At 34.0% G+C, this 17,903-nt stretch overlaps 1 protein-coding gene and 1 long non-coding RNA gene across 2 annotated transcripts; one reads left to right on the forward strand and one right to left on the reverse strand.

The window, feature by feature from the left end:
- Window positions 1-8,483: 8,483 nt before the first annotated feature.
- On the forward strand, window positions 8,484-12,789 carry LOC104100826 (protein NRT1/ PTR FAMILY 2.7-like). Its single transcript, XM_009608160.4, has 4 exons — window positions 8,484-9,361; window positions 10,038-10,255; window positions 10,906-11,432; window positions 11,894-12,789. Exons 1-4 carry the CDS (start codon window positions 9,298-9,300, stop codon window positions 12,729-12,731), a joined length of 1,647 nt encoding a protein of 548 aa, XP_009606455.1. The 5' UTR covers window positions 8,484-9,297; the 3' UTR covers window positions 12,732-12,789.
- LOC138893355 (uncharacterized) lies at window positions 9,363-12,130 on the reverse strand. The gene is made up of 2 exons (XR_011408717.1): window positions 12,019-12,130; window positions 9,363-10,285 (listed from the first exon to the last, which is right to left on the reverse strand). It is a non-coding gene; the product is annotated as an uncharacterized lncRNA (long non-coding RNA).
- Window positions 12,790-17,903: the final 5,114 nt, after the last annotated feature.

Below are 17,903 nucleotides of genomic sequence, written 5' to 3' on the forward strand. Positions count from 1 at the left end.
CAATGAAATGAAAAGACTCCAAGGGACTGCAACGACCAAGCAACTCTACCTTGAATCCTTACGATCCCGCTTTAACACTTCTCAAGCCCAATAACTCCAATACTTGGCTCTGTACAAAAATGTGCAGAAGTGTAGTATGAGTACACCACGGTCGGTACCCAGTAAGTATCAAGATTAACCTCAGTGGAGTATAGACGAGGTACAATCAAGACACTCACTATTCTAATAGCCTGTGCAATATAATATACAAAATAATAGGAAGCAGATAACAATAAGGGCAACATAAAACAACCAGTAATATGCACATCAAACAACAAGAATACCATTAATATCGCTTAACAATTAATAAATACAATTACACACAATAAATCAAATCCTTCAAATAAATGTCTTTCACATATAATTCTTTCAAATAACTCTCTTTCAAATATAATTTTCTCAAAGAATTATCTTTCAAATATAATTCTTTCATATAATACCTTCTACATAAAAATCCTTTCAAATAAATATTTTGAATATAATCCTTTCAATTAAAAAGTCACCATGTAACACCTCGTTTCATAATCATAAAAATACGGGTCTCAGCACATTTCTATATTTTTTATAAACACGGGTCTCAACCCATTTTTTATATTTCCACGGCACCTTGTGCCCATAATTAAATCATCATATTTCTCCCGACACCTCGTGCCCTCACTTCATATCACAACTGCACGAACAATTCACGTGCTAAATATCATTATCATTTAATCACAGCACCCCGTGCTCACAATTCATATCACAACTGCACGAACAATTCACATGTCAATATTCTCATTATTTACTCAAGGCACCTCATGCCCGCATTTTATTTTATAATCCGCCTGACAATAGCCATGGGCTCTCAATTTCAACATAAATCAGATTGTCATCAATTTAGCAACAATAAGAAAAATTGCACAAGGTATAAAAATAAACACAAGAATATCACAACATCACATGAAAATCATCAACCCCACAGCATCACATATCGTCTCTGACAATAGCCACCCTTATCGCTCCTATTGCCACCCTTATCACTCCTATAACCACCCTTATCGCTCCACCCAGACAATATCAATAGCCACCCTTATCGCTCCGCCCAGACAATATTCCAACAAACACAACCACAATGAAATGCCACCCTTATACCAACATAATATCAACGATGAAATGCCACCCTTATATCTTCAAAATATAAATTAACACAACACAACAATTTACACGGTATATTATCACGGCAACAAACAAAATCAATTCATATCACAATTTTCCCAATGGCTACAACCAAAATTCCAAAGATACAATCAAGTCAATTAATTTTACAACAAATAGTCGAAGGCTCCATACAATGTGTACATCACCAAAAAATAATCAACAGAGATAGAAATTACTCAACATAAAAGCAAAGTCTTTATTAACTCCAAATTTTTGATAATTATATAAACACCTCTTCTTAAGCTCATTTAATTAATTATTTGCAGTGGAAAAAATCCAAAATAAAATTAAATTCCAATAATTATCAAACCAGCAAATTCACAGAATTTCATAAATAATCAAATAATAATCATATCAACTTGTCATATAACAACAGAGTCAACAACAAGTATTTAGGCACGACAAATAGATGATTAAATACATGCCAACAATTATCCAATTTACTACACAATATGCTCAAGACTTTAACTCAATAAAATTTGCACATATAAACCAAGTACGTACTAGTCACCTCGCATACATGGTTTTCAATTACACAAATTGCACATAAGACTCAATGCCTAAGGGGAAATTCCCCCACTCGAGGTTAAGCAAGACACTTACCTTTTTGATGTTAGGTCGATATTCCAAAATAACTTTCTCACGTGAATTGACCTCTGAACGGCTCCAATCTTTCTTGAGCCTTCCTTACATTACTACGAGGTTACGAAAATCCTAGAAACTTCAATCTATTTATAAACATAACAAAAGTGAACCATAATTAGGAAGATTTTCATGGTTTCGGCTCATTTGAGCATTTTATCAAATACTAGGTGTGCAAATTTGGTTACAAGGTTCTTCTACAAGATTTCCTTCATTCCACAACCCAATCTTTACTTATTTGATCTCAAAAATCATCCCACAAACCTTATTGGTACAAGCATATATTCATAATACTCTTACACCTAACAATCATACTCCCAATCACCAATCTTTTACCCTAAACTCGAAATTGAAAACTAGGGGTTGAATCTTACCTCTATGATGCAGATCTTGTAATTAGCTTCCTTAATTCTTGAAGATTAGATGATTAGAATGTTAGGTTCCATCCTTCTCTCTCTAAAATGCTCTTACCTCTCTCTAAAACCCTCAGAAAAATACTCCAAAATAAGCCCCAAAGCCTATTTATCAAAATGGGGTCGAGTTATGAAAATAGAAAAAATAACCCTCCGAAAGCAGGTCTGCGGTCGCATAATGGACCGCAGAATGGGTATGCGGGCCACAAAATTGATCGCAAAATCGGTGCCCAGAATTGGGCTCTTCTGGTCCATTCTGCGACCAGTTTGCGGTCGCAGAAGCAGTTTTGCGATCGCATAATTGGTCGCAGAATTGTATTTTTCAGCCTTTGGTAATTTGGTCATAACTTCTTGTAGGAATATCCAAATGACGAACAGTTTAAAGCGTTGGAAACTAGATACATAGACCTTTATTTTGATATGTAACACACCATATAACTCTTCATATCAAGAGAGGTATGCTCGTATGAAGTTAGGTCTTGTGCGGACTCACTTGAAACTTTAGTCTATTATGAAATTTTCAACTTTAACATTTGATGCCGAAACCTATCGAATCAAATCCGATTAACCTCAAATTTTGCACACAAGTCATAAGTGACATAACGGACCTATTCAAATTTCCAGAATCGGATTCTGACCTCGTTATCAAAAATTCAACCTTCGATCGAACTTTCCGAAAATCGTCTATTTTCCAATTTTTCGCCAAAATGCGTCGAATTATCCTATGGACTTCCAAATCCAAATCCGAACACGCGCCTAAGTACGAAATCACCATACGAAGCTATTGACATCATCAAAATTCTATTCCGAGGTCGTTTGCTCAAAAGTCAAATCTTTGGTCAACTCTTTCCATTTAAGCTTCAAAATGAGAATTTCTCTTTCAATTAAATTCTAAATCTTCCGAAAATTAAACTCGACCACACCCGTGGGTCATAATACATATTATGAAGTTGCCCAGGACCTTAAGTCATTGAACGAGGCGTTAATTCTTAAAACGACAAGTCGGGTCATTACAGGCGTGCATGTCAAACAAGACATGCCCAATCTCATGAATCCACAACCAACAAATCAAACTCAAGCTAACATTTTTCAACAATTAGAATGAATTGAAAAGCAATCAAACTAATTCAATTAGGTCAACTAAATAAAAACCAACGAGCCTTATAATATTAGAACAGGTTAATTACGAATAAACTTCCAATTAGGACTAAACTTGATTAATGAAACTAGAACCTAATTAATCATTAATTGAAAAATCATAGAGAGTGAAGCAGTGAGGTTTTACCTAATTTAAACCTTGAACGAATCGACGAGGGTGGAATCCGGCAGGCCCAAATGAATTCCGACAAGTCGAAGAACTCCGACCAGTAACGGGCATTGTCACATGATCACTTGGCTGACAACGAGCCAATGCTACATGTAACAATGCTCATTGCGAGCCGAATTTGGAGAAGAAAAGATGAAATTGAGGGGAAATTTGGCCGGTCAAATGGCAGTCAACAAATTCCAACCACCGGGCTTTGGTGGGACGATGATACCAATCGATGAGTCTGTTTCTACTCTTATCATTTAGTGCACATTTGGGGAAAAACAAGGCCGAATTGGGGCAGTCTGTAGAAAAGGGCGAAAAAGGTTGAATCTTTAATTTTTAGATCCTCTAACTGAAGAGATTTAGGGATATTTTGGAGAAATTAGTAGTGGATTTGGAATGAGGGTGTGGTGGAGAATGTATGGTGATGTTTGTGGGTGATTTAATGGTGGTCTACCACCGGAATGCGATTTTCGAGCGGCAGAAAAAGGCGGGGCAGGGCAGTGATTTGAGAGAGGGTTAGTGAGAAAGAATGGATGGAGGGGCGGCTAGGGTTTGGATATGAGGGGGAAAGATCAATTATGAAAATGGGGAGAGGTTTGGTCATTTAGTGTGTGAAGGTAAGGAAACGATGTAGTTTATGTGTGAAACTACGTCGTTGGACCGGGTCAACCAAAATTCTGGGTAGGCATTTAAGGTGGTTGGGCCATTGACAATTGTGGCCCAACTTTAGATATGAGACCAGACGACCCCTTTGCTTTCTTATTATTTTGCTTGTTTTTAATTTTAGAATCCAACTGTCACAACCCAATTTCCTTTATAGGCCATGATGTCGCCCAACGTCGTCGCTAGGCAAGCCAACGGTGAACTAAACCATGTTATTTCTTTTTTAATAAGTTTTTCAAGTAATTAAATTCTATTTAATAATAAATTAAGGAGTGGAAAATTTAATAACTGAAATGAAGATAGCTAAATGGCAATCATGATGATATAAGTACTCCAAAATCATAAAGTCTATTAGTGTGTGTGCCAAGACCTAGTATCATAAGTGTATGAGCAATTAGTAGAATATACAAAACTCTAACTATTTTCCGAAATAAAGTAGACAGAATATAAATACAAAAGAGAGACTCTAGGGGCTGTAGAACGTCTCAGGAAGCAGCTCACCACTAGGCCTCGAGATATCTGGGATGCGCGCCGGTAGGACCGCCAGATGCACCTGCCTCAGATCATGCATGGTTAGTGCAGAAGTGTAGCGTGAGTACATAAACAACATGTACCAGTAAGTATCAAGTCTAACCTTGAAGAAGTAGTGACGATGGATCAACATCGACACTTACTATGGGCTAATAGGAAAGAAATACAGAATTCTAAATGAGCGCGAGTTATGTAAATAATAACAATAACTCAATGACAAGCAGAAAGTAAATAATTCTTTCACATATGGTAAGCTCCAAATAGATTTTCATCTTATATAATTTTGCCTCTCAAGCCAGGGAAGGATATCAAATATGTTTACACTTCGAGTGTTGTTACGCACGATTATGTCGAGGTCGTACGACCCAATCGAGAATAATGTGTACACTGTCGAGGGTCGAGCGGCACGAACCATAGATGCATCTATCTACTGCTGAGGCTTTTGGCCCGCTCCACAAGAATAGAGGATACTTTATAAAAAAAACGATTCAAGAGCTAATACAAGGCTAATGTACAACGAAACACAATTTTCATTAATGGTCAAGTAACCCGCCAGAACTCAAGTGATTGAAATTCGGTCATTTACAATTCCTCTAAGCAGTTCCAATATAATTTAGGAACTTTAATTAACAAGTAGGGTGCAAACATTATAAATATTTTATGATTCAGGTCCTAAACTACCCGGACATAAGCATTATTAGTAGCTACGCACTGACTCTCATTACTTCATGCGTACGTAGCCACCACAATTAGAATCAATTAGCAATTTAAAGCACATATGGGGTAAATCCCCTTTAACAAGGTTGGACAAGAGACTTACCTTGTCTCAAAGATCGCTTTCCGGCCTCAAATTCGCTCTAAAACCTCAACTCGGTGCCGAAAAATTCGGAACTAGTCAAATATTATATAAATTAATCAATATATGCTCCAAAGTTCATTATTTAACTATTAGAGTAATTACTCAACCCAAATTGAAAGTTTCTAAAAATTTACCCCCGGGCCCACGTGCCCGAATCCGAAAATTTTCAAAGAAAGTTATTACCCATAACCTGACAAACTCAAATATATAATTTTCACTCAATCCCATAACCATTTTCGTAGGTAAATAATCAGACATAATTGGTTAAACTATGTCTCCGACTCTACATGTAAAAAAAACCTCTTTATACCAACGGTGTATATCCCTAACTTAAATCCTACATATTATTATAAGCAACTTAGGATGGAGACGTAAACATTAAGCAAGAGACAATTAACATATACTCCCTCCCCCCGTTTCCTTTTTACTAAAATATATTTCTCTTTTTAATTACTTGTGTATTTTAACAAATTAAGAAAATTTTATTATTTTTCTTTCAAGATTACACTACCTACACTCTCCAAATTTATTGGTCAGTAGTTTTGTGATCAGTTTGTGCGTTGTCGCCTCAACTTCAACAAACTTTTTCAGTCTTGAATTCATCATTCCTCGTCGTAAATGCTTACTTTATCAGAAATATTCCAAGATAAGCCTTCATTACCACTCACCAAATTTATCAGAATGTGGCATAATGAATGGATTGCATCGTTGTATGTATTGGAAAAGAACAAATACTCTTATGAAACAACACAACGTGCATGAAAGTGATATTATTAGAGATCTTGAAGGCCAATAAAGTTTCCTAGATCGTCATCATGAGCTTAATGCTTTCTTCAAACCAGGGCAACATTCACGGTCTTAGTTAAAAATATTTATTAAATAAAAAATTCTGGTAATTAGTATTTAATTCAAACTGGTTAAATTTCTATAATAAATATTTTTAATAATTTGGGGAAATGATAACCACCTACTATCACAAATGTGTATAACTAAATTCTTTCATATTGCACTGCAAGAGGAAATGCTTAGTATTTTGGTTTTTGTGGTTAATTTCCACAAAATCATGCTCCTATAATGGATCCTAAATCCTCAAACACGAATGTGACGTAGGATTGCATATAGATGTTCGTAACACGCAGTGGAAGACAATAACAATTCTAGGCAGATCTTTACGTGTTTAAAATTTATTTATACATCAAAGATCGGATCTAACACGTACCTGGTGAAGAGAGTCTCGTGTCAAATATTTCTTCGATAGTGCGAAGACTCTATGCGTATCCACACCGAGACTGATGCTTGCTATCAACTCTTTGATTAATGAAACCCGCGAACAAATTGAATGAAATATTGTGTTGAAAGTTTTCTCAAAAATCTCAACTTCAAAGATAGAAGAACAAGAAAACACTTTTTTTGTAATTGTATTTTCTCTCTTGGCTTTGTATTGTACTCTCACTTTCACAGAGTGATTTTCTTCTCAAAAACAATATTATGGTAAATTTTCTCCATCACCCTTCATATAACATCACCTATAAACCTTTTTCCTATTTGGTTGAGGTACCTAGGCTAAAAGTTTACTTCAAAAATAAATTTTATGGAAAAATCGAAAAATCACGTTAACGTGACCGTCGAAGATACTTTATATACCTTCCATAAGTTCAATTCCAAATTAAATACTATAAAGGTTTTCTAATGGAAAACGTATATCCCATTCCTAATGGGATTTACGTGTATGCCGTAGTCCTTTGTGGACTTTATACGTGAATCCAAATTTCAATTGGATTTCACATAATAAGTTTCCAACAACCTGTTTTTGTTTAATTAATATTTTATATAACAAATCTTATATAAAATAAGTATTAATTTTATATATATATATATATATATATATATATTTTAACCAAGAGATACAATTTTCTATTCCAAATAGAAAACTTCAATTTGTTCACAATATTAATTATATTCTTTGTGCTAGCAAAGAATATAATAATATTTCATTTGGACTAATAACTTTATTTATTTGACTAATTAAATTCTTTAATTCAATTGCCAAATAATAAGTTAATTAATCCTTTAGCAAAGATCAGAACACTCGTTAGTGTGCGACCCCTTAGATTCAATACTAAGCCGGTAGTAAATTGATCATACCAATATTACTAATCAAGGGTAGAGCCTAGCAACACTCCTTAATGACCGAATAGAATGAAATATACAATTTACTCTCAAGAACCAGTAGAATAATAATATAATAATTCCTTCTGTCCTTATAGCTCTGGGTCACCCTAGGATATGGTTCAACTGTCAAATCCTAATAGGCGACCAACTATGTGTTCATGTTAAATATAATCAACCATTGAATGACCTAAGAAACTCTTCTTCTTTTTTCATTTAATTGCCGTGGCCAAGGTATTAGTTTGGTCGTTTATAATTCATGACAACATGGAGGTTAAACTCATTACCAAGAATTGACAGATTCCATCTTGATCAATCATTAATTCTACAAGTATTTAATCATACCCAATATCCTTTCAATTATCGCCCTAGGGCCATAGGTGTCTAGTATCAAAGTACAATAAATAACTTGTCAATTACTATGGCGATCTCAGGTCAAAGGAAACTCTTACATCACATTTTTCAAGAGAATATCCTATTGACAGTTAATGGTAATTCTAACCATTAGGAATTATCCAATGAGTCGGTTCAATGATTATATTTTTATATGCATCATCTATCTATGTGATTTAGTTAATTAGATCAACTAATCTTTATCCCATAAAGACGATCGCATGCATATTGATCTAACTGGATTACTAATGTCCAAATTAACAATCCTACGATCAAGAACAAATTTAGATTAAATTGTAAGAAATTTCACTCTCATTATCATGATCTCCATCACGATGACAAGTCTCAAAATTTAATCAAGGACCTTATCAAATTAATCAAGCAATTGATAATAACTATGATAAAAGAATATCAAATGCCATATATTTTTATATCAAATAATGTTCACAAAAATATGTTCAAATCATCACATAGAGATTGGATCTAGGGCATATCTACTATATCCCTAACATGTGATATACCAGCTATTCCATCTTTTATCTTACACGCCAAATTAGCTATTCAAACTAATTACTATACTCGCCATAGGTTAGAACTTCATATGTAAGCCTCTTTGTTCCGGAACATCAAGCATCATCATCACATTTTCAGGTGCAGTATATCAACTACAGAAATGTATATTTCTTTTAATTTGCTTAATATACTCAGTCGGCCGGGATGGAAAGTGAAATTGAACCCTGATTTAATATTAAAAGGTTAATTTTGGAAGCTTGGTCGGATGACCCTTAAATAAATCTTTAATTACTGCACCTGAAAATGTAATGAGATACACAGAAAGAGAAGTGAAGAAGCCGGCAAATTAGAGTATATAAAGGGGAACAGGGCCCATAGAAGCATAACTATGAGAATAGTACTATTTGTTTCCTGAAAGTCAACTAAACGCATGGGCTTCATAGAGACATCAGTTGTTACCTTTTCTTTTTATGAAACTTCTCTATCCAAAGGTCCATGCTTACAGATTTTTGAGGTGACATATATTGGTGCTCTCCCAAAAGTTTGAACTTATCATTTGTTCAGCCATGGAAGCTCCATCAGAGGCACATGGTAAACTAGGAGGCTGGATCACCTTCCCCTTCATCATAGGTTTCTCTCTCTCTCTCTCTCTCTCTCTCTCTCTCTCTCTCTCTCTCTCTCTCTCTCCCCACTAACAACTATATACCAACATTTCATGTTTATATCAATTCTCATGTCCAGGTACAGGTGATAGTTTAATAATAATTGAGTGTAATATGAATATGACCACCAAGGATACAGTGGGATGAATGAGATCTCTTCATCTCAACAATACAACTTAGCACTGACATTCTAAAATACTTCAGTATATGTGTTGGATTTTGCCCGAGTTTTGCTAGATAATGCACAAATATAGCTGATTCATCACATACTCAAAGATTACTGCAAAATACTGAAGGAAGATGATAAAGACTGGTCAACTTGGTTTGTAAGTCTTCCAATAGCAAATCCAGACAGATCATATATACATCTTTGGCCTTTTAATTGAGTCATTACTTATTTCTTCCCCACTTTTTCTGTTTTGTTCATCAGTGAGGGAGCCATTACTCAAATAGCTGAATACAATTAAACGTATTTTTATTTCATTTGATGGAGTGATACATCCATGTAAATGGTGTAATATAAGGATTTAGCATGTTATAGTAAGTTGTCTGCCTAAAATTCTTTTTAAAATATCAGTGTATTAACTAATTGATCGTACTAATACGATATTCAACTTGACTTTTCAATTCCATGATAAAAACAGCGACTTCAGTAGGCTTGACCTTAACATTTGCGGGTTGGCAAAGCAACCTTATAGTATATCTGATTAAGGAATTTGAAGTGGAGAGCATCGATGCTGCTCAGATATCAAACCTGGTTAATGGCGCTGGAAGTTTGATTCCCGTCCTTGCTGCTATTATTGCCGACTCATTTCTTGGTTGCTTCTCTACCATTTGGATTTCATCCATCATCTCATTATTGGTAAGTAGTATATCACTATTTTGTCGGTACCTACAATATTGTTGTTGTTAGACCTTGTTAAATTGATTGATGCATTAGAATTTAAATTATAACGGGTGTAATAACTGCATCTTTTTCAACTATCACCCCTTACTGCTCCAATTAGAATTAGATATTTAAAAGAAAACTAACGAGAATATAGAAAAAGAAGTTACTATAATTTGGGTAAGCTTATTGTTGGTCAAATCAATTTATAAACACTATTTTGGCTGATTTGTACATTTGGTAAATTAACACAAAAAATGTTTACTAGTCAAGCTTATTATGAGGCAAATCATCCAAAATATATAAGTTAGGTAACTTCTAACTTATAAATTTTCAGCTTTTGATTGAGCTAGAACTTTTTTTTTCCTAGTACTCTTTTTTAACCCTCAAAACACTCTTCGCACAACAAAACTTCAAACTCCCTCTCCATTCCATATTTATGCTATGTTTTCTTTTCCATGTATTTAAGTAATTTTAGCCATGCACTTGATGCTTATTAGCTAATTTTAATCAGTTAAGTCAAACAGGCTCTTGAAGGGTGTATAAATAACTGAAAAGACATATATTAATGAACGTTCTACCATTTTACCCATTCTCAAGATGTCTATTATTGTTCCTATTTGTAGGGCACAATCTTTTTAGCTTTAACAGCGACTCTTGATTCTTTGAGGCCTAAACCCTGCGAAGTTGACTCAACCTCATGTAGCCCTAAACCAAGAGTTCAATATGTAGTACTATATGCAGCCATAATTCTAGCAACTTTGGGGAGTGGTGGTACCCGATCAACCCTTTCAACGATGGGAGCCGACCAACTAGATAAGCCAAAGGATCAGGGGATTTTCTTCAACTGGTTCTTCTTCTTTTGGTATGCTGCTTCTGTAGTAGCATCAACAGCTATAGTCTACGTTGAAGATAATGTGAGCTGGAAAGTGGGATTTTTCATTTGTGTAGCTACCAACGTTCTTGCTTTAGTCATTTTCCTAATGGGGAGCAGATTTTACTCCAACTCTAAGCCAGGAGGTAGTCCGTTCACCAGTTTGGCTCGCGTTGTGGTTGCAAGTATTAGGAAAAGAAAAGTGCCACTCCCATCGACTGGCGAGTATTTCTACCATGGATGGGAAAGTCACTCTGTTGCGCCCTCGAAAAACTGCAGGTAATTTTGTAACATCTCGCTCTAGGTGTTTGCTGTGTCTTCACTTAGAACTTGGGACATCCACCGAATCTAGACTAGACGCAAGCGATTCGGCAGAACTTACTGCCTGTAGATAAGACTATTTGTGTTTACGTGGAAAAAATTAACACATAAAAAAAGGAGCAGGACTCGTACTCCTATGCTCTTCATTCTTATGCTTTATTTGCATCATTCGTATTTTCTATATTATCTCAGTGGTGAATTATTGGCAAGTAAATTGTACTTATTGAGAATACAATCGTTCTTCATAGGTGAGGAGCTAAGAGTTTCTAAAGGTGTTTAAATGGTCCTGAGGTACTCCACTCATTAATTGCATTAAGGTTTTGGGTTGAGAGGGGTTCAACATATACTCTATTGATGCATATGCCAGGCACATGTGCAGTTACTTTCATATAGAATTGAAGTTGCTCATGATGCTGCAGGTTCTTGAACCATGCGGCCATTGAAAGTGAAGGTGATATTAAACCAGATGGTTCAACAGCTAAGTCATGGAGTCTTTGTTCAGTACAAGAAGTAGAGGATTTCAAATCCTTAATAAGAATCTTACCACTATGGTCAAGTAGTTTCTTTCTTGGAACATCAATTGGCGTACAAGCAAGTTTGTCAGTACTTCAAGCCTTGGCAATGGACCGTCATATAGGACCCCATTTCCAAATCCCAGCTGGTTCCATACTCGTCTTTGTCCTGATCTCTACTGCTATATTCCTCGCTCTGTTAGACAAGTTTCTCTTTCCTGCATGGAAGAAATTGACCGGCAAATCCCTAACTCCTCTCCAAAGAATTGGGATTGGGCATGTGCTCAATGCTCTGGGGATGGGTGTCTCGGCCTTAGTGGAGTCAAAGAGGCTAAAGGTAGCAAAATCCAACAACGTTGATCAAGGTTCTAATATTGTGCCTATGTCAGTGTTATGGCTAGTACCCCAGTTAGCCATTGTTGGCATTGCAGAGGCATTCCATTATCCTGGACAAGTAGCATTGTACTACCAAGAATTCCCAACAACCTTAAAGAACATGGCAACCGCTATGATTTCGGTGCTCGTTGGTATAGCATTTTACTTGGCTACTGCTCTAATTGATGTTGTTAGAAAGACAACTACATGGTTACCAGGTAACATAAATAAGGGAAGGCTGGACAATGTGTATTGGGTATTGGTTGTGGGGGGAGTATTGAACTTTGGTTACTATGTAACATGTGCTTGGTTTTACAAGTATCAAGATCTGAAGGAAGTGGATCATAGTGGTTCTCCTTCTGATGAGTGATCCCAGGGTGCAAAAGAAAAACAAAAATAAATGATCATGATTCTTGACATTGAAATAACTTCACGACATTTGCTATATAATTCGTGATTCTAGATAATCTGTTGCTAGACTAGACAAGTCATATAAAATGAGATAAAGGAATTACCTAAACCATAGCAGCATGACTCAACAAAATGTAAGTAAAGGTGACAGAAAAATGACATACCTCCGGGAGCTAAGTTCAGAGCTACTACGAGGACAATGTTTCCGCCATCAAAACCTGAAATTTTAACCGTCAACCATCATACAAAAACATTATCTTCCAGAATAAATAAACTTCTAGTGTCCATATTTACTAAATAATTCTTTCTGATAAAACATTCTCGTCAGGCTATCACCATTAACTACTTCGGATAAACATTCTCTGAGTAAATCAACTACCAGTACCCTAGAACTCAGCAGAAACCACTTTTGAGTTACTTTCCGAACTCCAGCCATCTCCACATAAATGGAGCTGAAGCCTTTTTATCTTCCATAAACACCTTCTTTGGGTTACTAATTGACTTGACACCATCTTTGCGTCTTCTGCAATGCATTTCTACAATATAGGAAGCTCCCCCTTTTGTAAAACCTGGGAATAGAATCAAAAGACAAAAAATATGTCCAACCTGCTTCAATAGGAATAAATATAATGTTGTTAAGTTCCAACTAATTTACTTTACTCGTCAATACTAATGTGCATCTGTTATAGGTAATTAAGATAAGAGCATAAAGTAAATCACATGTACGGGAGCATGTAAGTAATCACTATAGGCGAGCTGAAATAAGGAAAGAAGATCATTCTGATTTAGTAGAACACAACCAACAGATCAATAACATCTGCAACCATAGATTTCACTTCAACCAAAACATATTGTTCGCTCCGACTTTTTATCAAGCAACTGGATGCAATCCAAACAACTCATTTAACACCAACTATCTCTAGTTTAATCAAATTTAATGCGTCTTCCTTTTTGCAGAGACAATCTCTAAGACCAAATTGAAATAAGAAAAGACATGAAATCATTCAGATTTTTTTCGGAACGGTAAGAATCATAGTACATTTTTAGTAGAACAGAAGGTCAGAAGCAACGTATCAATAACACCCGCAACCAACGGTCAGATTTCACTTCAACCAAATATATTATTCTCTGTGGCGTTTTATCAAACAACTGGGATGCAATTCTGACAATGCATTTAACACCATTATCTCTAAGTTTTATCAAATTAAATGATTCCTCTTTCGCTGAGACTATCTCTATAAACCAAGCTGAAATAAGGAAAAAGTCGGAGTCTTAGTCAGAACCAACATATCAATAACACTGGCAACCCAAGGTAAGATTTATGTTCACCCAAATATATTGTTAGCTGCGGCGGTTTATCGAACAACTGAGCTGCAATTCTAACAACCCATTTAACACTCACCATCTCTCGTTTTGACAAATTTAATGAGTCTTCCTTTTGCAGAGACAAGGAGAGACGAGAAATTCATTCTTTAATAAACTAAAACCACACAAAAAATAGCATACGCGTCAAAACAACCATCGGCTAGTGAAAAATAGAAGTTAAAAGTGAAAAACTCACTTCCTGGCTGATTTTTTCGGAGACGGAAGGGCTTTTAACATGAAAAACACAGATCCAACCAAAGAAAGTTTTTAAAAAATTTTAGTGCCAAATTACTACTCCCGCTAAAAAAAAAAAACTATGTATTTTTCAGCTAAACTTCCCTAGCTACAGTTTACATAATTCCGAGCTAATTGTTTGGGAGGAAGAAAAACATTTTCCCTCCAATTTTTTCATGTTTTGTTGGATTAAACACTCTGTAAAACATTTTAATGATAAACTTATTTTTCTCCGATCGAAAAAAAATATTTTTCACAAAATATTTTTCAAGACTTTTTTCTTATCTTCCTTTCATTCCCCATCCCTACCAACTCCACCCACCCCAACCCAACCCCACCCTAAATAGAAATATTATTAATAGTATTTTCTTTTTTAGTATTTTTTTTTATTTTAACAAATGAGTATTTTCTTTTCATGATATAATTATTTTTTTTTATTTTAACAAAAAAATACTTTCTTTTCATGATATAGAAAAAATATTTTCTTTGATTTCAATAAAATAATTTAGTAAAAAGTATTTTCTTTTATTGAAACAAAAAGAGTATTTTTCGGAAAAATGTGTTTACCCACCAACCAACAAGGGAAAATAAGTAATAAACTCACTCATGTTCCATGAAAAACATTTTTCATGGAAAACATTTTCCTTCGTACCAAACACACGTATGTTATAAATTTTCAATTTGAAATTTTTTTCTTCCTATACAATATTTAAAACTTATTTACTAAAATTGTCCTAATTTTGTATATTATTTACCCTAAATAAAAATTACTTATAAATTATATATAATCTATTATTAGTGACTTAAATTAGTGTATTTAGTTATATCATTTTCATACTTTCTCTCCACTCCTCTTTCGGTAAGGATACTAGCGGTTGGGACGCTACTGAGTCAGCTTTTCGTTCCAAATTCATTACTAGAATGGGAATGATCTTTGTATCAATATTTTTGCTGAGGTGGCTGATAATCTATGTTAACTACATCTTTGTATCAATACTAGCTACGTTTGCAGTACAAAATCAAGATTGCATCAATTGTAATGTAGTCTCTCGACTGTGTTGCAGTCTCACCTATTTTACTAATAATTGTCGGGAATTGATCAACATCCCAATACTCTCCATTCTATTAATTAACCTTGTGAACCTGGGTACATTAGTACGTCCAAGTATAGACCCTTTTGATGTGTCATTGGAGATATTTTGATTGTATCCGTGAAGATTTTTTAATTCTTATCTTAACTATTATATAAAAAACTGTTGTATCATATGACCAAAATTCTAATGGGTGAAATCACTTTTATTTTCTTGCAGGCTTTATTTTTCACGAACAATTTCATGTTCAATCAAATTTGAAGTTTATACTCAATTAACTTTGAGGGCTGAAATGTGTACGTCATGAATCAGTGCATATGAGTCAATTTGGAATATTCTTGCTACAATATTCATGTTTTTTTGTTTAAACAAACATGAATGAGTGCACATGAGTTAATTTAGAATTCATTCTCTGCTTTTATTTCTTTAACAAATCGAATAAGAAAAGAATAATGTATGGTAAAATAACATACAAATTAAAAATAAATTTTGTACAAATTTGATATATCTACAACAACATACATATTAAAAATAAATTTCATACAACTACTTATACAATATGCAACTTATTTACAACTTATCTACAACTTTTATACATCATTCTTACCTAGTTAAATATAACTACAACACCATACAACTTAAATACAATTTTAATACAATATATCTTTTGTACATATTTTGTAAATGATTTGTATATATTTTGTATGTGGTGTGTTCTTCTTCCTCTATGAAATTCCAACTAATACTCCTCTCTTAATACAATTTTGATACATATCAATAACTTTATGTAAAAAAATAGTATTTATAACTTAAATATAAATTTCATACAACGATTCATACACTATACAACTAATTTCTACCTTTCATATATCATTCAAATACAAAAATACGAAACTACAACAGAATACAACTTAAATATAATTTATATACAAATATAATACAATTTTAATACAATTTCATGTCTGTCTTCTTCTTCGACGAGTTTACTTTACTCAGTTTATGTAGCATAAGCCAATATAAAGTTTTCTATTTACTCAGTTTATGTCCATGTCAGCTTATATTATAGCAAAACATAATATTAAGCACCTATATTCTGAGAGTGTTATTAAAGCTCAGATTTTCCAATGAATGGTATTCTCTAATGAGGAGACGGAAGAAAAGGAAGTGTATTGTCTCAATCCAATGCTTAAATTATCAATTGCAAGCTCAAAACTTCTTTTGCTGTCATGCTTCCACCCTTTCACTGAGGTAAGAAAAAGCAGAGTTGACAAGAGAAACAGGAACAAAGAAAATAGCGAGCAGGAAGTCATATATATAAGGGAATAAATTACAGTCCCTACATGGCTGTTTCCACCAAAGCTAATCTTTTCATTTGCAACGATTTATTATACAACTAATTTCTACCTTTCATACATCATTCAAATACAAAAATATGAAACTACAACCGAATACTACTTAAATATAATTTATATACAAATATAATACAATTTTAATACAATTTGTATGTATATTGTATGCCATGTCTTCTTCTTCTTCTTCTTCTTCGAGTTTCACTCTGAAATCTAGCAAAAATCTACTCTAATCTTCACCAAACACCCTCAAAATTGAGATATAAACTCCAAAGAATATTCTCAATCATTTGCAACAACACCCAATCCAAACAAATAATAGATTTTGAAAACCCAAATTCGAATTCAAAGCTTCAAAGCTTTTTATTGGTTGTCAATGGTGGAGAATCAAACATCTTCAAAATGTATTGATTGACAATTTTAATTCGGACATCAATTGTGTAACATGAAAGAGAATCGCTAAGTTAAAACGATTGAAATCCATTGATAAATTCCATTAAAACTCTATATAACAAGAAAGTATAAAAAAATATAGAACATCAAGTGAATAACAACTGGGGAAAAAATAGAGAAGGAGAGTAGAGAGATGAAGAGAGAGAGAGAAAGAGAGAGAGTGGACAAGTATAAAGGGATAACTAAATAACTGATATTCCTTATTCAATTCCTAATATAAAGGGATACTCATTTAAAACTTATTTGTATATAATTGGTAAATTGTATATGATCATGTAATTAAATTAAAATTTGAGTAGGAAAGATTATAAGGTTTCAAATAATATATAGGAAGGTAAAAATCCCAATTTTCAAATAGAAAATTTGGCAAAAGAAAATAATTTTGCATATTAGCTGAGAATTCGGTTGTCCTGTTAAAAAAGATAGTACTTTTGAATAAAGAAAAACTTACTTTTAATACTAATACACAAATGATATTTGCAATTATTACAGGGTTGGGAACCGGCAAAAGAAAACACTGGGCGGTAATGGAAAGGTATCGTTTGATAGGGTGTATAAGAATAGTATTGAAAAAAATATATTAATAATGCTCGGATTAGTATGCTGAATTAAGTATGCTAATATTATTTTTTATCGACT

This window comes from Nicotiana tomentosiformis, chromosome 6, assembly GCF_000390325.3.
Source record: "Nicotiana tomentosiformis chromosome 6, ASM39032v3, whole genome shotgun sequence".
In the NCBI taxonomy this organism is placed as follows: Eukaryota; Viridiplantae; Streptophyta; class Magnoliopsida; order Solanales; family Solanaceae; genus Nicotiana; species Nicotiana tomentosiformis.